This window comes from Orcinus orca, chromosome 2 (assembly GCF_937001465.1).
Source record: "Orcinus orca chromosome 2, mOrcOrc1.1, whole genome shotgun sequence".
NCBI classification, from domain to species: Eukaryota; Metazoa; Chordata; class Mammalia; order Artiodactyla; family Delphinidae; genus Orcinus; species Orcinus orca.
In genome coordinates this window covers 126,980,777-127,006,781 of record NC_064560.1, presented here as the reverse complement: position 1 = coordinate 127,006,781, position 26,005 = coordinate 126,980,777, and the positions used below count along the sequence as shown (strand labels likewise).

At 47.2% G+C, this 26,005-nt stretch overlaps 2 protein-coding genes and 1 non-coding gene across 8 annotated transcripts in view; 1 reads left to right on the top strand and 2 right to left on the bottom strand.

Moving 5' to 3' along the window:
- SLC7A7 (solute carrier family 7 member 7) overlaps positions 1 to 22,700 on the top strand; it is a 33,156-nt gene extending 10,456 nt beyond the window's left edge. For 3 of the 5 annotated variants that reach the window (XM_012537937.3, XM_004283197.4, XM_033411619.2), the window contains exons 3-10: positions 16,838 to 16,963; positions 17,834 to 17,978; positions 19,588 to 19,711; positions 19,965 to 20,068; positions 20,364 to 20,460; positions 21,410 to 21,559; positions 21,768 to 21,951; positions 22,169 to 22,700. In XM_012537937.3, coding sequence (XP_012393391.2) covers positions 16,838 to 16,963; positions 17,834 to 17,978; positions 19,588 to 19,711; positions 19,965 to 20,068; positions 20,364 to 20,460; positions 21,410 to 21,559; positions 21,768 to 21,951; positions 22,169 to 22,275 — 1,037 coding nt within the window. In that variant the 3' untranslated portion in view covers positions 22,276 to 22,700. Of the gene's footprint in view, positions 1 to 16,837; positions 16,964 to 17,833; positions 17,979 to 19,587; positions 19,712 to 19,964; positions 20,069 to 20,363; positions 20,461 to 21,409; positions 21,560 to 21,767 lie in introns of all 5 variants that reach the window. The other 2 variants (XM_033411616.2, XM_033411617.2) reach the window with 1 other exon arrangement.
- Positions 6,389 to 26,005, bottom strand: part of OXA1L (OXA1L mitochondrial inner membrane protein) — a 33,668-nt gene continuing 14,051 nt past the window's right edge. The window contains exons 4-10 of one of the 2 annotated variants that reach the window (XM_033411620.2): positions 25,338 to 25,481; positions 24,998 to 25,083; positions 24,644 to 24,808; positions 24,351 to 24,455; positions 24,098 to 24,260; positions 23,929 to 24,009; positions 6,389 to 6,882 (exon numbers count right to left, since the gene is read on the bottom strand). In XM_033411620.2, the coding sequence (XP_033267511.1) occupies positions 6,872 to 6,882; positions 23,929 to 24,009; positions 24,098 to 24,260; positions 24,351 to 24,455; positions 24,644 to 24,808; positions 24,998 to 25,083; positions 25,338 to 25,481 (755 nt within the window). In that variant the 3' untranslated portion in view covers positions 6,389 to 6,871. Of the gene's footprint in view, positions 6,883 to 23,234; positions 23,846 to 23,928; positions 24,010 to 24,097; positions 24,261 to 24,350; positions 24,456 to 24,643; positions 24,809 to 24,997; positions 25,084 to 25,337; positions 25,482 to 26,005 lie in introns of those variants that run through there. The other variant, XM_004283199.4, reaches the window with a different exon arrangement.
- Positions 8,890 to 8,962, bottom strand: TRNAG-UCC (transfer RNA glycine (anticodon UCC)). Its single transcript has one exon. It is a non-coding gene; the product is annotated as a tRNA-Gly (tRNA).

The window sequence follows — 26,005 nt, the reverse complement described above, 5'->3', positions numbered from 1 at the left end:
GGACTTTGTTTTGCTCACTGCTGAGCCTCTGGCACCTAGAACAGTGCCTGGCGTCCGCTAGGTACTCAGTAAATGTCTGTTGAATGAAGAAGGCGTAAGGAATTCTAGGCACAGGGAAAGGCAATGTAAAGGCACAAAGGTGAGAAGAAGTGTGGGGCGCGGGCTGTGCATGGGGGATTGTGGGATGTGAGGGGACAAGGGGAGGCAAGGGGTTAGCGCACGAGGCCAAACCTTCCTAGAGGGTTTAGATTTTCTCCTGAAGCCTATAAGGAGCCACTGCAGGATTGGAAGGAGGGAGCAGGGCAGCTGGGGTGGGACCTAAGAGCAAGTCTGGAGGCAGAGACATGGGTTAGATACCTTTCTTACCAATCTAGGTAGGAAACGACAAAAGCCTGAATTGCTGTTTTCCCAGCACTGGTCATTGTCGTTATGGAGCTCTCGTGTGTGTGTGTGTGTGTGTGTGTGTGTGTGTGTGTGTGTGTGTACAGGATGGGCAACCCAGTCCAAGATTACAATGGATCATGATGAGTGTTGTGACTTGTGAGGCAGAGGGAGCCCAGGAGGAAACCTGAATAGCCTAGGGGTTTGGAAGTTCTCCATAAGGAAGTTGACACCTGAGTGAAGAAGAATTAACCGAGTAGAGAGGGAAGAGGAGCATCTCAGGCAGCAAGAACGAATGTGTGAAAACTTGAAGACAAGAAAGGACATCTTTGAGACACTGAAAGGAGCTCAGGTATTGCGTTTAAGGTAGGAAATGTTGAGAGTTGGCCTGCAGAGGTAGATGGAGGTCACAGGATAGGTTGTTCAGGGCTTTATCTAAACTGTTCTAGTTATTATTGCTGTGTAACAAATCACACAAAACTAAGTGTTTTCAAACAGTCATTTTATTCTTTCGTGGTTTCTATGGCTTAGGAATTTGGGAAGGGCTAAGTGGGGCAGTTCTGGCTCAGGGTCTTATGTGGTTGTAGACAGATGGTGGCAGGAGCTGAAACAGGCGGAAGCTGAAGCAGATGCAGACTAGATGGGCATCTTTTTCTCAAGTCACGTCAGGGCTTTTCTATGTGGTCTCTCTATATGGACTACATTGAGCTTTCTCACATAATGGCAGCCTCAGCGCAATCAGACTGTTTACTCGGTGGCTGAAGGCTTCAAGAATGAGTATCCGAGCAAGCAAAGTGGAAGCTGCATTGCCTCTTATGACCTAGCCTCTGAAGTCACATGGTATCACTCCTGCAGCACTATATAGGTAGAAACATTCACAGAAGACCATCCAGTTTTAAGAGGCACAGACCCTATCTCTTGATGGGCAGAGCATTAAAGTCAAATTGTATGAAAAGCATGTGGGATGGGAGATATTGTCGAGATATCTTTGGAAAATATAACCTAGAACACATGCTATATTAAGGAGTTTGGTGGGCTTCCTCTAAGGCAATGAAAAACCTTTTTGGGCTTTCAAAGTAGGGGAGTGATATTTGTGATTTTTAGGAAGATTATTCTGACTTTGCAGGACGAAAAGCAGTGGGACCAGTTAGGAAGCTGTGCCATGATCCTGGTGAGACATGCTGGTGGCTTGGACTACAGTCATGTTTTGGGGATGAAGGTACTGGTTAAAACTTGGACACCGGGCTTCCCTGGTGGCGCAGTGGTTGAGAGTCCACCTGCCGATGCAGGGGACACGGGTTCGTGCCCCGGTCTGGGAAGATCCCACATGCCGTGGAGCGGCTGGACCCGTGAGCCATGGCCGCTGAGCCTGCGCGTCCGGAGCCTGTGCTCCGCAACGGGAGAGGCCCGTGTACGGCAAAAAAAAAAAAAAAAAGACTTGGACACCAGTTAGATATGGGTAGAGATTGTCAATGATGATAAGATACTGAGCTTTGGCATCTGGCTTGGGCAACTGGGTGAATGGTGATGCCATTTACTTATAGGGAGAACACTGGAGGAGCAGTAGTAGGTTTGCAAGAAATTGATGGGATCAGTTTGTGCCTGGTGATGTTGAGTAGGTGGTTACATATTCCTGTGTATCTGGAATCATGACAGTTGGGCTGGTGATATACTTTTGGGAATCATCAGTGTATAGTAGTTGAAATCACAGTAGCAGATGAGATGATCCTGGGACAGGATATAGAAAGGGAAGAGAAAAGGGCTTTGGATAGTATTCTTGGAATTCTTAGAATTATAAGAATCCTTAGAGTACCAACGTTGAGGGAGAGGTATTCTGCAAAAAAGGGGGAGAAGCAGCATCCAGAGAAATAGGGAAACGTGGAGAGGGTGAGTGGAAGAGAGCAGTTTGGCCAACAGTGTCCAGTCTGCTAAGAGGTCAAGCTAGATAGGACTGAGTGGAGTTGTTTGGATTTATCAACACGAAGATCACTGGTGACTTTGGAGAGGGAAATTTCAGGGCAGTGAGGGCGGAGTCAGATTTCAGAGAGATTTTATTTATCCAGCATGGTTTATTGAGTATCAACTCTGCCTAGTTCTGGGTTAGGCCCTGGGGATACAAGGATAACTGTTACCCAATCTCTACCCTCACATAGCTCACAGTTGATGGGAGGGACAGATATGTAAAGTGTTCTGAGGAAAGGCAGTGCACCCAAGGGAGGTGGGTTTACACTCAAAAGTAGCCTTTCTCGGAAGAACTGTTAAATAAAATATGGAATGGAACATCGTTGGAATTGACAAGAAGGAGGTCAAGGGGAACTTTGGCAGGCTTTTCACTGGAGTAGTGGAGCAGATGTCAGACTGCATTGTGGAGAAAGGGCAGGGAAGGGAATATAGATGTGCTTTCTAGAAGATGGACCCTGGAGGCAAGGAAGGCGGTTGTTAGTGGAAGGGACCAAAGCTGAGGGGGGAGTTTATGGGAAAGACTTAAGACCACCTTAGTTTGGTTTGGGGGTGCGTTTCTGGAAAACTTGGATGAAATATTCATACCCTACAATGAAGTCTTCCCCACGGTTGGAATGCTTGGGATCCTGGAGTCAGCATTTCTGTCCCTTGAATAGTCCAGGGCGCATCCTCATCCCTTTGAAAGGCAACGGTGCATGGTGGTGAGGAGCACGGCATCAGGCAGGTTAACTTCATTAGTCTCAGTTTCCTCATCTGTAGAATAGGACTCTACCTCACAGAGGCGTGATCTATATTTCTACCATACTTTCACCCTTTCCTATTCATCAGTGACAAATTTCGGGAGAGCATATATGATTTCTACTTCTGTCCGGGTGGCTTATGTTTCCTTTACAGGTGTAGTCCTCCTTTAGAACTGCTGATAAACTAACTACAGCCCTAGATAAGCTAGTATTGCTAATAGACCTTGAAATCATTTACGGATTATTGCTTAGGTAAGTTTTTTGTATGCATGGGTGACTTCACTCATTGCATGGTCAGGGTAATCACATGCTGCCCTCTCTACCAGGAACTCCACCTCCCTTCCCCCCACCCCAGCATCAGCCTCTGTACACTCAGTGCAGGTAACAGTGGTCCTGGTGCCCACCTGCACCCACTTCACTCCCCCAGACTGGATGGGTTGCCTCTCAGTGACTTTCATAACACCTGATTCTTGTATTCGCCCAAGTTTACTTTTCTGGGAAGGCTGGGGACTGGGTCTTAATCAAAGATTCTGCACAGGGTCTGGAACACAGTGGGTTCAAGCTCAATACATGCTTATTGGATGGATGGATGCATGGAAGAATGAATGGATGAATGGATGAATTCTGAGTTCTGAAGGAACTTTGCTGTCCCGTTCAGGGCTCTATAAATGGTTACTTTCCCCAGCCAGAGGGGTGTGCATTCAGCCCCTCCTGAAGCTGATTACTCTGGCTTCTCAGAGCTCTTTGAGGATTGCTCCAGTTCTCTGCAGCCAGGAAGCCCTGTTACCCCAGGGGGAGATAGACCCACTCCCCGGCCCATATCCTTGCATGCAAACGGGGGGCATATAGTGTAGTGGAATGCGTACAAGCTTTTGAGCTGGCCACTGGCTGAGTGGGCTCGGTTTTCTCAATTGTAAGATGAAGATAATAAACCTACTCTGTCAGATTAACTTAGATGATGTATGTAAGAATGTCAGCGACCCTGTGACCCAGTTTTTTTGGTCTAGATTTCTGCCTTTTGTTAATGGGATGTTTTATCTCCTGTGTATTCGGTCTGCCTGCTGTACCCGTCGGCCAGCAGCACACATGCGGGGCCGCCTGTGAACAGACTACTCTTTAGGGGTCAGGCGGTCTCGGCATCCCTGACGCTTGACCCTCGTGATCTGCGTGTAGTAGGTGGTTTTCAGTGAATGTCGGCTGGAGGAGTGAACAGATGGTACAGCTCCAGATTCAGCTTGGCCGAGAAAGGCATTGCATCTCTTAGCTCTCAGGGTGTTGGGGGCTGAGGGCCACTGTGGGGCCCGGGCAGAGGGGAGGGCGGCTGCTCGAGCCACTCGTGGACGCTGTAGGACTTCAGACCTCTGAGAGCTTTGGCCACTGTCCTTGGGCAGCTTTTCCTGGTACTGGAAAGCTTCGTGTCTTGTGGCTAATGAGGTGGAACAGCCAGATGCTGGGCCCCCAACTGCCTTTTGCCGTTTGAACTTTCTACTTGGAAGCTAGTTGCCTCTTCCAGAGGGATTATCCATTTTAAGCTGGGAGTGAGGAAGCTTACATTTCTTTTTTTTTATAATAAATTTATTTTATTTATTGTTTATTTTTGGCTGCGTTGGGTCTTTGGTGCGGTGTGCGGGCTTCTCATTGCGGTAGCTTCTCCTGTGGCAGAGCTCGGGCTCTAGGCTCACAGGCTTCAGTAGTTGTGGCGTACAGGCTTCAGTAGTTGCGGTGTGCGGGCTTCAGTAGTTGTGGCACGTGAGCTCAGTAGTTGTGGCTCGCGGGCTTAGTTGCTCGGCGGCATGTGGGATCTTCCCTGACCAGAGCTCGAACCCGTGTCCCCTGCATTGGCAGGCGGATTCTTAACCACTGCACCACCAGGGAAGCCCAGGAAGCTTACATTTCATGTTCCACATTCACAGCAGCAAGGGGACTAGAGTCAGAGCGCTGAGGTCTTTCTGGTATGGGGTCAACGTGAACTTCGGAACAAACTCTTCACCAGCAGGGAGGGAGGTGGAGCTCTGTGCTGGCCTGATCCCCAAAGCTTTTCAGGGGTTCACCTTTGGTCTCTTCCTTTTTCTATTCTCTTTCTCTCTGCCTCAGAAGAGGCTAAGGGAACAGCCTAGAGGAAGCTGGGGAAGGAGCTAGGGACAGTGGGTCCCAACCTCGGCTGACCGTTGGAGTCACCTAGCGGGTTTAAAAAAAACACTTGGGACTTCCCTGGTGGTGCAGTGGATAAGACTCTGTGCTCCTAATGCAGGGGTTAGGGTTCAATCCTTGGCCAGGGAACTAGATCCCACATGCATGCTGCAACTAAGGAGCCCACCTGCTGCAGCTAAGACCTGGCACAACCAGATAAATAAATAAATAAATAAATATTAAAAAAAAAATACTCCTGGCCCCTTCCTCTCCCTCTCTTTTCCCCCAGCCAAATAACTCTGAACCACTGGGCAGAAGAATGGAAATTAGCTTGGAGAACAAGACTTGAGGAAGCAGAAGGTTCCTGCTGAGGAGAACTGTTGGGGGCCTTGGGAAGAAAGGTTCTCAATTGTCACCATGCTTTAGAATCACCCAGGGAACTTTAAAAACATGCCGATGCCTGGCTGTAGCCCAGAGCTTGACTTCATTGTCCTGGGTGGGGCCCGAGCACTGAACTTTGTTAAAGCTTGTAGAGTGATGCTAGTGTGGAACCAGGAATGCTGAGTTAAGTGAGGGTTTGGGCTTGCTGTGATCAAGGTGGTTCTCTAAGTGATGATTTTGTTTTGTGATGACCTAAGGTAGCCCAGAGCAGGCAAATCATCAGGCTCCGCTGGGGAGCCCCATCTCAGACCTCCTGAACCAGAACTTCAGGGGTGGAGCCCCAGAGCTGTAGGTTCACACTCCTCAGGGGATCCTCAGGCGATCCTGATGTTCAGTCAGCCTTGGGGACCCATTTCTGAGAACCTGAACTGGACCTAGCTGAGCAAACCAGTAAGGATCCTGTTACCAAGGACTGGCTTTGAGGCGGGAGCCGATGGAGCGGTTAATCGGTGAGCCTCCTGGTGCAAAGTGCTTGCTTGCTCCCTCCTGTGGTGCAGACCCACAGCAACTGAAGTGCTGGCTAGGCCCCAGAAGGCAGGATGGGACCCGGCTCTGATCCAGTGACCCACAGGGCTTATGCTCTGTGTGTCTTCTTGCCAGATGCTTTCCCCCCTGAAGCCTGAGTAAGCGACATGGTTATGTAGCCTGAAAAGGTAAAAGTGTTTGAGGACCAGCTGCTATCTGAGAGATACAACGGCACCTAGGAAGGGTGGAAGAAATAATCGATCAAGGACTCAAGAAGAAAAAGTGATTTTTAAGATGCAGAGAGTATCCTAAACCAGCATTCAACAACAAAAAACAAAACAAGCAGTAAAGAAAACAAGGAAAAACTTGAAATGTCTGGCTTTAGGCAGAAGAGCTGAGGCTTTTTTGGAGAGCTTAAATCTGGTTCTTCTGAGGGAACAGCCTTGGTAGAGTATTCCGGAGACATCTGGTTATTCGCTGGCCTGAGTGTACCAGTTAAGGGGCTGGACTGCTCCCCAGCAGTGTGACTCTGACTATGCATAGACCAGCCTAATGCAGAGACGGGTGGTTTTTCTTGAGTAACATGTGACACAGAGATTGCTCACCCCAATTAAGCCCACAGGCCGCTATACTTCTGCTGATTGCTGGGGAATGAATGACGTCACCAGTCAGAAGACACATGAGATATGTCACTGGTGACTTTGAAGTTCACGATAGCAAATGGAGTGGCAGGTGGAATCTTCATCTCTTTGTCACTTGAAGTCTGTGTATGTGAAAGAAAACAGAGAACACAGAACTGAGTCCTGGAATGTAAGTGCTAGGATACCAGAGGATACACTCTGGTGAGGGATGGAGCAGATGTTACAGAGATTGGGAGAGATGCACTTAATAAAGGTTTAAACTGAAATTTTAGAGGAAGGGGAAAAATACACAGATAAAAGTATACATCTGGGTAGTTTGGAGGCTATGAGGTATTATAGAGAAAGAAGAATAAAGTTGGAAAAATTGCTCAGTAATGCATTTGGAGAAGCTAGAAGATTGGGAGTGATGCTTTTGGACTCATCAACATTTCAATGAGGCTAATAAACACATTTGCTTTTTACATTTACTGCAAGGAGGAAACAATTTATTTGATTAGAATATGACAGCGACAGAGTATACCTTGTTTGGGCTTCTCTGGTGGTGCAGTGGTTGAGAATCTGCCTGCCAAGGCAGGGGACACGGGTTTGAGCCCTGGTCCGGGAAGATCCCACATGCCGTGGCGCAACTAAGCCCGTGCACCACAACTACTGAGCCTGTGCTCTAGAGCCCACGAGCCACAACTACTGAAACCCGTGCACCTAGCGCCCATGCTCCTCAACAAGAGAAGTCCGTGCACCGCAACAAAGAGTAGCCCCCGCTCGCCACAACTAAAGAAAGCCCGTGCGCAGCAGCGAAGACCCAACACAGCCAAAAAAAAAAAAAAAAAAGTATACCTTGTTCAGAAGTGATGGATTTGCTAGAAAAGCTGAGATTGATATAGTATATCAAAGAGAGATGTACTTGTATGAGGATCTGCTATAATAAGGGATGCCTGCTGCCTCTGGGCAAGGTTACTTTTTGATTCTTTTGATTGCAGTGAGAGGGAAACTTCAGGACCAAGACACAGAGACCTGTCAAAGGATTTCACCTCCCCTTTCTCTCTTTCCCAACAAACGTAATGGACAGTACTACCCAGTACTGCCTCCAGCTTTTTGCCTGCAGGAGGGCTGCTTTTCACAACTAAACAGGAGAAGTCTCTTCCTTCCTCATTACAGATACGTGGCCCATCTCTTAGAAAGGACACCAAGGCCCTGGCCTCTGTTAATCCCATCTGCTTACCTTGGGAAGAAGAATTATTACATAGTGCTATCAGAGGGCTCTCAGATAACAGTTAGGGATTTTTCCTGAAGATCTCCCATAGTAAAGTACATGGAAATAAACCCCCATCCTAAGGGAAGAAGCATGGTGAAGAGAACACGAAGATAAAAGCAAAAAGAAGTAGGAATGATGTAACTGTGGGCATTTACTGCACACTCTCAGATCAGAAGAATAAGTGTTTTGCTTTCCTCATAAAAATCATAAAATTTGTACGAAAGGGAAATATGATAGCAATGGAAGCTTCAATTCTCTGAGCATCTTTTGCTAAAATCAGTTGCATTCTATTAGAAGCAGTACCTCTCTACATTAAAAAAAATGGTTTATTATGGAAGATTTCAAACATATACAAAAGTAGAGCAAATTGCACAGTGAACTCCCAGGGTTCAAGCACCAGCATCAATGATTATCAACATCTATGCTCCAACCACCCCTTCTCACCCACACTAGATTATTTAAATCATATCCAAGACATCAAACCATTTAATCCATAAAGGCTTCAATATGTATCTCTAAAGGATAAGGATTTATTATTATTTGACATAACCAGAGGCAATGTGGAATCCTTGTGAGGAAGTGATTATGCCTTCTCAGAGTTTATGTCCCAGAAAAGGAAATGCTGGTTTTCCTCCAAAATGTACTCTAAATTTTAGGCAAAGAGATTGCAGAAAAGTTCAGGGCAAAGAATTACAATTTTACAACCAGGGATTTAAAAACAGAAAAAAAACCAGGGGTGTCTTCAAAATGAAATTCTTTTTTTTTTTTTTGTATTATTTGTTTATTTATTTTGGCTGCACCAGGTCTTAGTTGTGGCATGCGGGCTCATAGTTGCGGCATGCGGACTTTCTAGTTGTGGCCTGCACGCGGGATCTAGTTCCCTGACCAGGGATCGAACCTGGGCCCCCGGCATTGGAAGTGCGGAGTCTTACCCACTGGACCACCAGGGAAGTCCCTTCAAGATGAAATTCTGATACAATAAATTATCTTATTTAGGAAGAATAGGAGAATTATCTGAAGAAAGTGGTGTGATTGAACACATTGATTTTTTTTTAAACTAATTGATTTTTTAAAATTTATTTATTTATTTTTTAATTTTTGGCTGTGTTGGGTCTTCATTGCTACGGGCTTTCTCTAGTTGCAGTGAGCAGGGGCTACTCTTCTTTGCAGTGTGCGGGCTTCTCTTTGTGGTGGCTTTTCTTGCTGCGGAGCAGGGGCTCTAAGCACGCGGGCTTCAGTAGTTGTGGCACACGGGCTTAGTTGCTCCATGGCATGTGAGATCTTCCCAGACCAGGGCTCGAACCCGTGTCCCCTGCATTGGCAGGCAGATTCTTAACTACTGCACCATGAGGGAAGCCCCGAACACATTGATTTTTTTTTTTTCATTTTAACATCTTTATTGGAGTATAATTGCTTTACAATGGAATGTTAGTTTCAGCTTCACAACAAAATGAGTCAGTTATATATATACATATGTTCCGATATCTCTTCCTGCATATCTCCCTCCCACCCTCCCTATCCCACTCCTCCAGGTGGTCACAAAGCACCGAGCTGATCTCCCTGTGCTATGCGGCTGCTTCCCACTAACTATCTACCTTATGTTTGGTAGTGTATATATGTCCATGCCTCTCTCTCGCTTTGTCACAGTTTACCCTTCCCCCTCCCCATATCCTCAAGTCCATTCTCTAGTAGGTCTGTGTCTTTATTCCTGTTTCACCCCTAGGTTCTTCATGACATTTTTTTTTTCTTAAATTCCATATATATGTGTTAGCATACGGTATTTGTCTCTCTCTTTCTGACTTACTTCACTCTGTATGACAGACTCTAGGTCTATCCACCTCATTACAAATAGCTCTATTTCGTTTCTTTTTATGGTTGAGTAATATTCCATTGTATATATGTGCCACATCTTCTTTATCCATTCATCCGATGATGGACACTTAGGTTGTTTCCGTCTCCGGGCTATTGTAAATAGAGCTGCAATGAACTTTTTGGTACATGATTCTTTTTGAATTATGGTTTTCTCAGGGTATATGCCTAGTAGTGGGATTGCCGGGTCATAAGGTAGTTCTATGTGTAGTTTTTTAAGGAACCTCCATACTGTTCTCCACAGTGGCTGTATCAATTTACATTCCCACCAACAGTGCAAGAGGGTTCCCTTTTCTCCACACCCTCTCCAGCATTTATTGTTTCTAGATTTTTTGATGATGGCCATTCTGACTTGTGTGAGATGATATCTCATTGTAGTTTTGATTTGCATTTCTTTAATGATTAATGATGTTGAGCATTCTTTCATGTGTTTGTTGGCAGTCTGTATATCTTCTTTGGAGAAATGTCTATTTAGGTCTTCTGCCCATTTTTGGATTGGATTGTTTGTTTTTTTGTTATTAAGCTGCATGAGCTGCTTATAAATTTTGGAGATTAATCCTTTGTCAGTTGCTTCATTTGCAAATATTTTCTCCCATTCTGAGGGTTGTCTTTTGGTCTTGTTTATGGTTTCCTTTGCTGTGCAAAAGCTTTTGATGAGCTCAGATTTTTAGAAACGATATGCAAGAGATAATGAGAGGTGACATAATCAAGACTAAATAAATAAAGGAGTGACCCTGCAAGGAGAGTGTCCTGAGGTTAATGCCCAGCATAAACTAAGACCTGAAGAAGTTACTAAGGCCAACAAAAGTTTCCGAGAGCAATGTTTAGAGTGAGAACAGCAGGGGCAAGGCTGGATGCTCTGGGGGCAGTTAGATCTACGATAACTAGATGGTGGAAAGGAGAGGCCACAGTCCCTCTTTTCCTCTAACTTGACCTGCAGAAGGATTGCTCACCTAAGAAAGGGTTCAATAAAAACCCAACAGGCCGATAGATCTAGGCCAACAAAAAACAAGACCAAGAGAGTTGAGGAGATAGTAATAAAGCGTGTCATTGCTTTAAATGTTTTTAACTATCCACTTGCAAACAAATGGAAAGAATATATAATTAGTTGAGATGACAGAATGATTACTAGGCATCTCCAGGACCTTGGAGAACAGGAAGGGTGTAAAAAGGAAACTGTTGACTGACCTATTAGTTTCCTATTGCTGCTGTAGCAAATTACAACCAATTTAGTGGTTTAAAACAACACAAATTTATTATTTCACAGTTCTGTAGGTCAGAAGTCTGAAAAGGGTCTCACCGGGCTAACATCAAGGTGTCAGCATTGCCATGTCCCTTTCTGGAGGCTCTAGGGGAGAATCCATTTTCTTGCCTTTTCTAGCTTCTAGGGGCTCATAGCCCCCTTCCATCTTCAAAGCCAGCAGTAGCTAGTCAAGTCTTTCTCACATCAAAAGTCTTTCACATGGGCTTCCCTGGTGGCACAGTGGTTGAGAGTCCGCCTGCTGATGCAGGGGACACGGGTTCGTGCCCTGGTCCGGGAAGATCCCACATGCCGCCGAGCAGCTGGGCCCGTGAGCCATGGCTGCTGAGCCTGCGCGTCTGGAGCAAAAAAAAAAAGGCTTTCACACGGACTCTTCTGTTTCTCAGGGCCACTGTGCCTACCACAAGTGATAACCTGGCTTTCCAAGAAAGAGAAGAAGGGACTTCCCTGGTGGTGCAGTGGTTAAGAATCCGCCTGCTAATGCAGGGGTCATGGGTTCGAGCCCTGGTCCGGGAAGATCTCACATGCCGCAGAGCTACTAAGCCCGTGAGCCACAACTACTGAGCCCGAGTGCCACAACTACTGAGCCTGCGCTCTAGAGCCCGTGAACCACAACTACTGAGCCCGAGTGCCACAACTACTGAAGCCCATGTGCCTAGAGCCCGTGCTCCACAACAAGAGAAGCCACCGCAATGAGAAGCTCGCACACTGCAACGAAGAATGGCCCCCGCTTGCCGCAACTAGAGAAAGCCCACACACAGCAGGGAAGATCCAACGCAGCCAAAAATCAATAAAGTAAATAAATTTCTTTTAAAAAAGAGAAGGAGGTGGATTCTGAGCATGCTGCACTGGTAATCTGAGGTTGATTCCTCCCCAAATTCTAGGCTCATCTGTTAAACCTGGTTAGCAAAGTGTGAAGGGAAGAAAGGAGGATCTCTAGTAACCTGTACAGATTAGCTAAAAACAAGCTAACCTCATTTTTTGTTCAATTTTAATTTTTTATTCAAGTGTAATATACAAAAGGAACTGTACACATGTCATAAGTGTACAGCTTGATGAATTTTCAAACTGAGCACACATGTGTAACCAGCATCCACATCAAAAAGGCAGCCCCCTGAACCTCTCGTGTGTTTCTCCCAGTCACTCCCCTGTGCCCCCCATGCACACGCTAAGGGAAATCACTGTTCTGACTTCTAGTAGCATAGATTAATTTAGCCTGTTTTGATGTAAATGGATATAAAGGGTATGTACTCTCTTGTGTTTGGCTTGTTCACTTAATACATTTGTGACATTCATCCATAATTTTGTCTGTAGCTGTAGATGGTTCTTTCTCATTTGCTGTTTAGTATTCCATTGTATTCATTTAGCCATTCTATCGTTGATTGGCATTTGGGTTGTTTAAATTTTTGACTACGACAATGGTATAGCTATGAACATTCTAGCATATATATGTACTAATTTCATTTGAATCATTATTTGATAGCATCATTAGATTTCTAGAGCAGAGACATGTGTATACAGATTTCAGAGAGGTTCTTGGCAAACTCTTGTGATATTCTTGTTGACAAGGTAGGAAAATGGCGGACTAGATAAAAAAAATAGTTCGGTGGATTCCTGGTTGACGTTGTGGAATAATGACAGCAGAGAGGAAGATCTATAGTGATAGACTACAGGGCTCTGCCTATCCTAGTCAACATTTTTATAAGTGACTTCAGTGAAGATCCAGAAAGTTTGCTAATCAGATTTGCAGATTTCACAAAATTGAAGGCATTTGAACTAACTGATTAAAATGAAGGGGGAACTCCATTTCTGATAAATGGAAATGATGCCTAAAAATTCAGAGAGGAAAGTTACTAGGAACAAGTGTAAAGCCCCATATTTGGGATTAAAAAAAAAATCACTTTTAATAGGCCCAAACACAGGGAGAGGGAAAAGCTGATCAGTTTGGGAGCAAAAAAGGAGTTACAGTTGACGAGTTCAAACTGAGACTCCATAGCCTGCAACAGTAGCTGGAGTTTTCTGTGTGGGTCTCAGTTTCCAGGGAGATACTGACAAAGTGCAATTAATACAGAGGAGTGAACTGGGCCGGTGAGTGGGAAACCATATTTATCACACAAGATGCTGAAGAACGTAGGTCTTTGGACTGAAGAGGGAAGACTCAAGGGGAACGGGATGTCAGTCCTTAATGACAAGAAGGGCTTATCGTGATGTGCAAGAGGCTTCAGCTTGATGCTTTGTGGCTCCAGAGGAGAGGTCCAGGACAATTAGCGAGAAGTTGCGAGGGAGAAGTTTTTGGCTGGGTGGGAGGAAGAGCTATTGGTCTCTTTACAGACGGCATGAGTGGCCTAATAAATTGCTGAGGCTTTTACAGTCCCTGGGAATTTGAAGGAGAAAATGGCTTAAATAGCAGCCTAAGTTGTGTGTTATGTTGTATGTATTTAAAACTAATGGTGCTGGGAGAATTGTAGGCTGAATGTTCTTTTTCAGGGACTGTTTAGTTTGAGCATCTAAACTAAATCTGGGCGTCTGATCCTGAATGGGCCTGCAAGCTTTGTTCACTTCTGGATCAAGCCAGGCATCTGCTCTCCTTGCTTTTAGTTCTAGAGCTGATGCTGGGCCTCAGTGCTGGAACTAGCCTCCTCCTCCAGGGGCTCATGGAGGCTGGGTTTCATGACCATTCAGGAGCATCTCTTTAGATGATTATAGGAGTGACTTGTTCTCAGCTGCTTCTTCCTTCAAAGCAGGGGTCAAAGCAGGAATGGAGGTGTACCTGAGTCAAGGGTCTGAGGTGATTTTCAGCCCATCTTTCTGTGGTCTTGGCCCAGTGTTGGGTGGAGATTGAATTGCACCTAGAGGTAGGAGGGTAGGGCATCTCTGTCCTTGAGGTTAACTTGCAGTTGCCTCCATATTATTCTAACCCCATGTCCTACCCCCACCCCTTTCCCTGCCTCTGAAGCAGGAGGTCAGGCTCCACTTCAAGAACAGTGTACTTGGCTGGGCTCTGGGGCCACCGGTCAGCTGTATCCGCTGGGGGTGGGGCCAGAGAGCCCAGTCAGCACTGCTGCCTGCCATTCCCATTTCCTGCTGCCACGGCCAAGAGGCCCTGGAGGAAGCTGAGCGCTGGGGAAGATGAGGGCCAGCGCTCTTTCCAGAGGATTCCCTTCTTCGTTCAAACCGAACCTCCTGTGCTCAATACAGAGAGCAGATCCGGGCAAGATGGTGGGTCAGTGGCTGAGAACAAAGCCTCAGGAGTGGGGGAGGAGGAAACACTGGTGGGTAAGAGGAAGGATACAGATGGATGGATATAGAAGTAGACTAGAGAAGCTGTAAGGATTAAAATGTAAACAATCCATGTATTTTCTTTTCAGAATTTGTTGTAGTAAAGGATAAGGAGTTGGCTCTTCCTTGGACAGAGCTGAGAACAGAAGCATGTGGCATGTGGTTACAGACTGACTCTGAACCAGAACCAGTCTCTTAATTCTCAAGCCTATCCCAGTTTAGTGTTGTCACCCTGGTGACCCTGAGGGCTACTCATGAATTTTTTTTTAAATTTATTTATTTTTGGCTGCATTGGGCCTTCGTTGCTGTGCGCAGTCTTCTCATTTCGGTGGCTTCTCTTGTTGTAGAGCATGGGCTCTAGGCGCGCGGGCTTCAGTAGTTGTGGCACACGGGCTCAGCATTTATGGCTCATGGGCTTTAGAGCTCAGGTTCAGTAGTTGTGGCACACGGGCTTAGTTGCTCCGCGGCATGTGGGATCTTCCCGGACCAGGGCTCGAACCTGTGTCCCCTGCATTGGCAGGCGGATTCTTAACCACTGTGCCACCAGGGAAGTCCACCCATGAATTTTAATTAGGGGACCCCATTCCCTTGTGAATATGGTAGCTCCAGTTGTCCCAGATGCTTCTAATCCAACCTGGCTTGAGTAATATTAGTAAGCCAGCAGCAGAGCCCGAGGGTGAGGGGTGGAGGTTACAGGATGGAGAGAAGAGGCAGGAGGCAGAAGTCCAGTGGGGAGTAAAGGAGGGGTGACCGGCTGAGGAGGATCAGCAGATCTGAAAGATTTGCCCGTTTTATGGGATGCTTGTGGAGACTACATGCTTGTGTCTTTATTAACACTACGTTGGCCTGGAGTTATGGGTGCATTTTTGCCCAGCCCTGTGATAAGGTTTGGTGGTTTGTTGGCTTGTTTATTAGGCAGAAAGGCAAGTGTTTGTTTGGGACAGGAATGCCCCCTTTCTGCAAGAGCGGAAAAGAACTTGGGCAGTAAGGGAGGGGGAGACAGAAGGTGAGACAGCTGTTCTGAGGGGCTGCTCTTTCCTGCCTCTCAGGATGAAGTAGCCTCTGGGCCAGAGTGTGATGAGACCAGGACACAACAAAACAGAAGGGCTGGGGACACTGAGGGCCACACCACTGCCAGAACTGAGACAGGGAGTGCTTGGGACTGAGTTGGTGGCCTGAAGCAGGCAAGCCCAGCACTTTCTCCTCTGGTAAGGCAGGCTGGCTCTGATCTTGTCTTCGCAGCCCTTGGGAGAATGGCTGTTAAGCCCTCCTTCTAGTGCTCCAGTTGCTGAGCTGGGAAGGAGGGAGCAGTGAAACGATCCACTTTGCCACAGCAGGGAAGGTGCGGGGTATGTGGCTGCCTGCTTGTTTAAGAGGTTGGTGGGGGATTGAGGAACGTTCTGCTGAATTTCAGACTTGTTTCTTTTGATTTTCTTCCCCTCTTGAATTTCTTCTTCTGAAGCAGCAGATTATAGCTTTTTTTGGGGGGTGGGGTAGTAGATTTCTCTGAGATTCTGGTGAAAGTTATCGACCCTTTTCTTAGAACAATGCATATTCTTTGGACATATGTACATAACACTTTACAAAGAATTTCAGGCCTGTGGAAGCCCTAGGTTAAGAACCCTGCCTCTAAGGGCAATCCATGAATTTTGCTGAAGCTCATCCAAGTAAAGGGATTGCCTCTACCCCAGGATAGAAGGACTTGAGGAATGTTTGTGGCTCTGACTTTTGCATTGTCCAGTCAGGAAAAATGCCCCATCCCCCTTCTGTAGGAACCTCAGTTCCAAGAGTCTTTCCAAGCATGAAAACAAGCAGCTGAGCTGGCCGGCAGTAGCAGGAAGTCTGGCCTCCAGCCTAATCCTGGCCACACATCCTGACCTGCTAGCCCAGACGTTGGATAAGTCACAACAGGACTCATCAAGGTTAACAGTAATCCCACAGCATCAGAGTGTTGGGTCCTGGAGCCCATATAAGGGGATACAGGGCTGGAGAGGGTGAGAGACCATGACTTTTCAGAGCCAACAGCTGGAACGCATCACTAATCCTGTTCCGCTACCAGTTGCCTCCTATTGCTGTGAGCACTTTTGTGCGTAAGCAAATCCAGTCGCTTTGTTTTGTGTCTCTTGTATAAGTGCTGAGGGCGTGTGTGTGTGTGTGTGTGTGTGTGTGTGTGTGTGTGTGTGTGTGTGTGTGTGTGTGTGTTGCTGTGTACACAGGTGCTCAGCAAGAGCCTTTGAATGATAATGGTGAGGGCATTCTGGGCAGAGGTTTCCAATGAAGAGCAGGTCAGAGCCCAAACAGTTCCGTCTTTGGCCAAAGGCTCTATTTTGGTGACTGGTACCAGAAAAACTGCTTGGGGGTCTAAGGCCCTCTGGACGGTGGGGCCAGTCACCAATCAGTATTATTTTTCTTTCAGGTCTCTTAACCTTCATTAACTGTGCCTATGTCAAGTGGGGAACCCTGGTACAAGATGTTTTCACCTACGCGAAAGTATTGGCACTGATCGCCGTCATCATCGCAGGCACTGTTAGACTTGGCCAGGGTAAGAAATAAGAGTGACAGCAACTAATGTCTGTTAAGCATTTTCCATACGCCATACCCCTCTAAGTGACCTCTGTGCATGATTTCATTTAATGGGTACTATTATTATCCCCATTTTATTTTTTTGGCCATGCCCCAAGGCTTGCAGGATCTTAGTTCCCCCACCGGGGTTGAACCCGTGCCCCCTGCCATGCAAGCACGGAGTCCTAACCACTGGACCGCCAGGGAAGTCCCTGAAGTCCCTAGCTTAAGTAGTGGAGCTGAAATCTGTACCCAGGCAGACTGAGCCCAAAGCCTGTCCTGTCATTTCTCTGCATGCTGCCTCCCAGAGGAGGTTGATCTGGGCAAAAAAGAGCCATATCCCGGGAGCCAGCTTTTGCGGATTGTCGAGCCCAATGCTGTAGCTCTGACTGTTCTCCCTTGGGAGCAGACAAGGGCAGAAATGAACCTCTTGTACCCACTCCTCTACCAGTTTCCAGGTGTGAACACCTACCCTGCAACTACTCTGTTGACTGGGCATACTGAGCCCTGCCCTTCCTCCACTCCGTATCAGCTGTCTGGGTTAGGAAGGGGGCAGACAGAACTGCATCACCCCTGTTCTCCAGCCCTCTGCTCTGTCATGGATCCTTACTCTAGAGAGCCACTGGGGTCCTTCCTGTCAAGACCCCTGTGCTGCTCCCTGCACTCTGGCCCATCACTGTAGCTGTCTCTCTTCTGCTCCCCATTCTTTCACTGGTACCCTTGCTGCCAAGGTGTTGTAAGCCACACACATTCTGTTATCGTCACATTCTTCCTCTCCTTTACCGGATCACCTTGTAGTTGGGGTGTAGGCCACTAATCCTTATGCCTTTCCATATTCTCTGGGTTCCAGGAGCCTCGACTCACTTTGAAAATTCCTTTGAGGGTTCATCATTTTCAGCGGGCAACATTGCTCTGGCACTGTACTCGGCTCTGTTCTCCTACTCGGGCTGGGATACCCTCAATTATGTCACCGAAGAGATCAAGAATCCTGAGAGGTAGGTACCTCACCATCAACTTTCCATGGCAATGATAGCCATCATTTATTGAGCTCCTACTGTGTGCCAGACAGCATACCACAACTAGTTGATTTTATCAGTGTCATTTTAATAGACTGCAGGCCGGAGGCCCAGAGAAGTAACTTGTCCATGATCACAGCAGCAGAGCTAAGAGGTGAACTTTCTCATGTGTTAAAAAAATTTTTCTCTTCACAGGCCTTTTCTCATTTGTTCATGCATTTCTGCATTAATCAAAGCAAGTTGTACCATGTGCTTGTGTATACTTAATTTTTTTTTTTTTTTTTTTTTTTTTTTTGCGGTACGCGGGCCTCACTGTTGTGGCCTCTCCCATTTGCGGAGCACAGGCTCCGGACGCGCAGGCTCAGCGGCTATGGCTTACGGGCCCAGCCGCTCCGTGGCATGTGGGATCTTCCCGGACCGGGGCACGAACCCGCATCCCCCGCATCGGCAGGCAGACTCTCAACCACTGCGCCACCAGGGAAGCCCCTTCCTTTCTCTTCTGATCCCTTCCTTGTTTCTCAAATTCATACTGACTTTGAATTGTGGTATTGTTTGTTTCAGGACACCATTTTTACTCTGAATTGCCCTGTAGTCAAGCAGAGTAAAAAGAACTCTGGGCAGGGAGTCAAAGGGCCTGGACCTGTCTTTCCACTGATTTGTTGGATGACCTTGAGGGAATCCCCTGCCATCTCTGCCTGCTCCTTGTCTGTAATTGAGGGGGTTGAATTATATGATCTCTAGAGCTTTTCCTGGCTCTGAAATTCAATGATTCTAGGACCTAAGATTTGCCAGGGAGTGAGGTTTCTATAAATTTCTAAGTCAAAATAATAATAATAATTGGCTTTGAGAAACAGAGTATTCCTGATACACATCTAGTGCTGCAACCCTGGGAGCAGATGATAGCAGATCGAGGCCTGGGCGGTGCTTCCACCTACAGGACAGAAACTGAATGACTTGAGTATTTGCCCCCCTCTCACTGTGAAGAACGTTTATAAAGATCATGGCTTTATTGGGCCAGAGGGACCTTGAGACGTCTGTTTTTCTCTTGGCCTCTGGTTAGGACGGCACTCAAAGCTCTCAAACTGAGTAAGGGGGCGGGGTGCACATATTTCCCAGATTGCTTGCTCAGATACACATTGTTCTTTCTACTGAGGACCTGTATTATTCTCTGGCGAGGCTAGACTGCAGTTCCCCTCTATAATTTCTTCTTTCATATTTAACCTTAATACAAATTTTTCAGTGTTGACAGCCTTAGAGGAGGAATCCTGATACTAAGAGACCTCTAGAGTAAAACAAACAAAACTTTCCTGTGCTATTATCATGCTGTGACACAGTCATCAATCCTTTTTCCTTTTTTTGTGTAGGCCTTTCTCCGAATGTGATGTTCCTTTCCCTGATGCTCTTTAGTTCTTGAGTTCAGAGCTTAAGCCACTATCCTATCCTATCCTAGGCAACTTCAAAGGCAAAAGCCCTGGGGAATTGCCATGGGAGGCCCCATCCCCGGATTAGTGGGGCGGAGTCTGGGAATGAAAGGACAGTGGGGAGGAGACTGTGGGGCTAATATATCCACTTTTCTGTTTGGCTGTAGGAATCTGCCCCTCTCCATTGGCATTTCCATGCCCATTGTCACCATCATCTACATCTTAACCAATGTGGCCTATTACACCGTGCTCGACATGAGAGAGATCCTGGCCAGCGATGCTGTTGCTGTGGTAAAGGATTTTCACTAGCAGAAGGGTGAGGGTGTGTTTGTGGGCTTTGGGTATCTGTGCTGCTCTTCAAAGTCCCAGAAAGCGGGTAGTCCTTGAAAAGAGTATGCCTAGAGTACTGGGCTTGCGAGGTCGTTAGCCCTGCTGTGGAAGAAAGGGTTGGGTTGCTAGTAGGGGGCACCAGGGGGTATGCTTGTCCTTGCCTTCCATCCCCGTTAGGTCCTGCTAATGACTCTTCTCCATTCCTTTCCCTTAGACATTTGCAGACCAGATTTTTGGAATGTTCAACTGGACCATTCCAGTGGCAGTTGCGTTATCCTGCTTTGGTGGCCTCAATGCCTCCATTGTGGCTGCGTCTAGGTACGAGTGTCACCTTTTACTGAGGGGTAAAGTGAAGAGCTGTGGCAGGACAGGGCAGGACTTAACAGGACCCAGACTTTAGTCACCACGATCCCCAAGTGACAGTCACAACGCTTTGGCCTTGTTCGCATCAGCAGCCTCCAGTTCTTACAAATCTCAGTATTGAACTCCGTTCCAAATTATTCAAACCCTTTTGAAGGAGGGGATGCCAGAGAGGGAGAGCCTTGTGGCACAAGAACCAGGCCACACCCACGTCCCCCAAGTTTCTCAGCCTCTCCTATCTTACCCAAAATAGGCTTTTCTTTGTGGGCTCAAGAGAAGGCCATCTCCCTGACACCATCTGCATGATTCATGTTGAGCGGTTCACACCAGTGCCAGCTCTGCTCTTCAATGTAAGTGGTCTCAAGACTGGGGCTGAAAGCCAGATTGTGGGGGAACTTTAGTAGCAGTAGATACAACTGTTCTTAGCTCCCCAGAAGCTCTAAAGAAGATTCTAATAGAAAAATTGTTGATGGACCATCCACTGTGGGCAAGGCACTGTGCTGTAACTGCTGCAGTGGTTTGTTTATTTATTTAGGTTGTGCTGGGTCTTTGTCGCAGCATGCGGACCCTTGGTTGTGGCATGCACGTGGGATCTAGTTCCGAGACCAGGGATTGAACCCGGGCCCCCTGCATTGGTAGCGTGGAGTCTTACCCACTGGACCACCAGGGAAGTCCCTGCTGCAGTGGTTCTTGAAAGAATCCATATTTTCTAAGGAATGGTGACCTCCTCTGCCCCGGGATGAGGCATAAAGTTCATGGAATACACTGTAACGACTGCCGTGGCAGACAGTGATGTAGTGTTCAAGGGAAGAAATGGTCACTGTGGGGGTAGAGGGTGAACAAGGAAAAACTTCCTGGAGAAAGTGAATTTGAAGTGGATTTTTAAGGTTAGGGTTGCAAATGGTAGTGATGGATGGGCTTTAGGTTGAAAGAAACAGCATCCGAAAGTCCGGAGGTTAAGCAGTGTGGAGTTGGGTAGCAGAAGGTAAAAGCTGGAATTGTATGTTGTAGCCATTCTGGAGAGGCGCTGGGGCAAAAGCTATTTGAGGAACTGTTTTGAGCTGTGCTGTACAGAGGATTAACCTGGCAAGAGTCTGAAGAATGGGCTGAAAAAGGCTACTGACTTAATAGGAAAGGAGCGAGGTGTTGAAACTAAGGTGGTAAAGGGGTGGGAACAGAAAAGGACAGTTGGGGAGACTGAGGACTTGACAAGGGGGTGGATTTGTGGGAGATAAAGGGACTGGCAAGTGCCTTGCGTGACAGGCCTTGAGAGGAGCTGATGTGGGCTTGTGCCTGCAGGGTCTCATGGCGCTGATCTACTTGTGTGTGGAGGACATCTTCCAGCTCATTAACTACTACAGCTTCAGCTACTGGTTCTTCGTGGGGCTGTCTATCGTGGGTCAGCTTTATCTGCGCTGGAAGGAGCCTAATAGGCCTCGTCCTCTCAAGGTAGGACCTCTCCATCCCACCTCTGCTGCACCCACTCCAGGGGATTCTTACATTTATTCAGAAACCCTTGCCCGGAACTTGACGGTGGTTCCGAGTTGAGAGGAAGGGGATGACAAGAACACTCAGTGCTCTGCTGTTCACAGGTGGGGTTTTCTTGGCTGTCCACCCTGAGCTGTCTAACCTCCACTTGTTTCTTCTGTGCCCTTAGCTCAGCATTTTCTTCCCCATTGTCTTCTGCTTCTGCACCATCTTCCTGGTGGCTGTTCCACTCTACAGTGATACCATCAACTCCCTCATCGGCATCGGCATTGCCCTCTCAGGCTTGCCCTTTTACTTCTTCATCATCAGAGTGCCAGAGCACAAACGACCTCTTTGCCTCCGCAGGATTGTGGGTAAGCCTTGGGTCCTCAAGTCGGCTCAGCTATTGTACGGCCTGGTTTTTTTTTTTGGCTTTTTCTGCAAATCTAGTCTCCCAAATCGCCTTCGCCATAGCTCCTACCCGTTGTTGAGGCTTAACTGTAATTGTCCCCTCGGGCCCAGCCCCACTCAGTGCCACCTGAACTCAGCCCAGTTGACCTCTTCTGTTTTGACTCAAACTTCTCTTTGTAGCATCTGCCACGTGGTATGTCCAGGTCCTATGTATGTCAGTTGCTGCAGAGATGGATTTGGAAGATGGAGAAGAGCTGCCCAAGCAACAAGATCCCAAGTCTAACTAAACACCACGAGAAATCCTGAGATGTGGGCAGCAGGGGCCTCATCTCCTACTGGCTGGAGCCAAGGAAGCTGAAAAGCTCACTTCTTTGGAGGCGTCTGTCCAGAAGCCTCTTAGGCAGCTTCAACAACCTCTGAACTTGCTTTCTGAGAGATGGAGAGTAATTTATTTGTTTTGCTACATATTGTTCCGTATTTCTTTTAAAGGGACAATAAAGCAGACTGTGATGGGGAGCATGCCAGGTATGGGCCTGGATGTTCCACTGGCACATTTCCACGTGTTAAGACATCCACTCACCTCCAGTGTGCCTGCCCACTCCTCTTTCCCACTGAAAGACCCAATAATGCTCCAAACTTCCCGTCTCCTTTAGAGAGACGTCAAACTGTCAAAGGTGCTAGACAATAAAAGGGTATGTTCCTGAGCTCTGAATGGCTTTTTTTTAAATTAATTAATTTATTTTTGGCTGTGTTGGGTCTTCGTTTCTGTGCGAGGGCCTTCCCTAGTTGCGGCGAGTGGTGGCCACTCTTCATCGCGGTGCACGGGCCTCTCACTATCGCGGCCTCTCTTGTTGTGGACCATAGGCTCCAGACGCGCAGGCTCAGTAGTTGTGGCTCACAGGCCTAGTTGCTCTGCGGCATGTGGGATCCTCCCAGACCAGGGCTCAAACCCGTGTCCCCTGCATTAGCAGGCAGATTCTCAACCACTGCGCCACCAGGGAAGCCCCTGGCTTCATTTTTATATAGTGTCTCAAGGACAGCTCCCATTAGCCTGGCAGGAAAACTAAAAACAATCTTATGCTTGAAAGAATCTGAGTATTTCTTTCTCTCTTGAGCCAGTTGCTGAAGGCTGATGCAACCAGTCTCTACACAAGAGAACACCTAAGCTGCTGTAGCAAAATGCTAGGTTGTTCGATAAAAGCTTTATCAACTTCCTCTGAATTATCACTAAAAACTTAAGCATATCTACTTCTTGAAGAATATTTTATAGGTAATCTTGGGGTAAATGAATGTGGTTCCTCCAGATACAGTCTCCGCTTACCACGCATACCTCTGACCACAAAGCAAGTATGGACGGGACAACACATCTAAGCCCTTAATGCCAGGCTACAACACTGAGATGCCTCCTAAGAGCATGGGCCAACAAGAACAATCATCACCCAACCTATTCTTTTCTCTGAAGCACTCAGTCCATTTCCCTGTTTAATAAGTGTCAGGGAGCAGCACGTAATATGGAAGTTTACTAACTCAGCGGATGGGAAGATCACTTGGCTCCCCAGTGTTCTTTTACACTTAGGTGGAAGAGTCTGTAGTGGAATCCACTTTTAAAATGAACATCAACATGTCCCACAGTTTCTAGGTCTGGGGCAAGGACCCAGCATCAGTTCTTGTTCTAAGGCTGAGTCTCTCAAGAGAGAGAGTTCCTGCCAGTATGAGCAGGGAAGAGAATTCAGCCAAGTGTGTCACTCCAGGGATGCTTTGACTTTGGTTTGTTGCTGCTGCTATTGGGGGTGTTGGGAGGTCCATTCTTTCCATGCTGTAGCAGAGGGTTGTGGGTAAAGGTCTGTCGTAAGGGACCTGGGGGAAGGAGAAAACCAATCTCGATGAACAAAGGAAAGGAAGAAACAAATGACAGAGTTTAGCCTGCAAGTGTTATTTACCCCTGGCTGCTAGCTCCAAGTGATTCCGCATGCGTCGTTCACGCTCCTGTAGCTGATGTGCCATTTCGGCATTCTTCCAGCCTGTGTAAAAAGGATTAAGGCAGTTTGGTCGTGTACCCACTTCTAGGCCACTCTCCCCAGTTCCTATGCACGAAGGACAGGCCCTTACCTGTTTTGAAGCTCTTTATGAAGCCTTCCTGGGGAGGTAATTTGTCTGAGTCATGCACAACACGCTGGGGGATTTTAAGTACAGTGCGTACAGCTGGAATACGGAGGCAGGCCACCTGGCCCAGGGAAAATACGTTGGAGGACAGCCAGTACATGAACACTGCCTGGATGAGAAGGAAGAGAAGGTACTCAGAAGCTGCATCCCTGGGCAGCCTGCCGGGAGACTTGGAGCCAGCCCCTAAGACATTACTTACCGCGGGGAAATGGATAGTTATGGGCAAGACTGCCAGGGGCATCAATCTGATAAAATTTCTCATCCACTGAAGGTCAGAACTTTGCACGCCAGTTTCAGCACCTAGCTGCAAAAAAAAAAAAAAAAAAAAAAGCAGGGGAAGAATAGTAAATGCATGGCAATTTTAGTTGAATGGGGCTCAGATTTCTTACCCATCAACTCTATTTCTCCAGGGAGTGAAGAATGACCGTTCTATAACTACCTTCCCCTCACTCCCCATTCTGCAGGCCTGGCACTCGGCGAACCTGGGCTTACCTCAAGGACACCCCACATTGTAGCAGTGACCACCAGAGGTAACATGTAAGTGGGGTCAGATAGTGTGAGATCCTGGAACCACCAGAGGCCACCTGTCTGCAGGCTGGGCACAGGAAGGTTAGCCATTTCTCTCAAGGCAATGAAGAAGGAGATGAAGATCGGGGCCTATGACACAGGATAAACAGTGTCAGGACCCTTTAGTAGAAGGGACATTTTAATTACTCCATTACTGAAACCCAGGTAGCATAGTATCACCACCACATGCTTTTTTGGGGGGTCTAGGGCATGGGAAACACAGAGGAGTAATCTGATTGGTTCTGATGAAGTTAAAGAAGGGAAATGTTTTTTGCTCACCTGAGTCAGAGGTAGAATGAGAGGTCTGAAGAGTTTAATATCATGCTTTTTCTGGTAGAACGTCATCTCCGAGGAGGCCCTGTAAACTGTGAAGGGAGTGGAAGCTAACAGCTGGGCTAACAGCTAGGTTGGAGGAGGTGACCATCCTCATCACCTGGCCCATGAGAATTCTAACTGACCCTGGCCAGTCACTGGAAGCATTAGGCCTAAGAAGCAGGTAAATCTTAGAACTCGCCCAACTGTAGCAACTCCTGATTTAGGTTGTTCCCCCAACCTGAGCTGAATGTCAGGGAAAGCGCCAATGTGGTCCTCACCCATGCTCATTCTGCAACTGACTCACATTCAGTATGGTTTCCTGTCAACTTGGCCTCTCTGATTCGAGCGGAAAACTTCTGAATCTCTGGCAAGTGGTTGTGGATGTTAGCTGCCTCTCGCTGGCCCTTCACGATGAGAGGAAACACCAGGCAGCGGGCAAGGACTGTACCTGGAAAACACGAACTAAGACTGGAGTGAAATTCAAGCCATTCTGCAGCTAGAAGGCTGAAGGTTTTTAGGTCCTCACTGAAAGGGTCTCCTAGCCCAGACTTTTCCACCCTGTGACTCGTGCCCAAAGGGCCCCAAAACAACGGGTATGGGTATGACAGTTCCTTCGAGGCTCAGTCTTCTGCTTTGACGTCAAAAGTCTGGCATTAACTTCTCTAGGCAAATGACCAGGAATCTTGTTTCCTTGAACAAAAAGGTGACAGAAGCCACTTTTGTAGATCAGTGGTTTCCAAACTTTTCTATGATCAGTGGACTCCTTTTTTCCCCAACTCTAAGTGTAACCCCAATATACATAACAGATAAAATCAAGCTGCCCTGGGTGAGGAGGTAGTCTGACTACAGGATTTTTCAAGCTCTGGCCTTTGCTTTGCTCAGAAGCACTTTTACAGAACTCTGGGGCTCGCAGGAATGAAGTCTGAAAGCCACTGTTCTAGAAATGCCTGCAGTAGGAGGTAATCTGGTGGC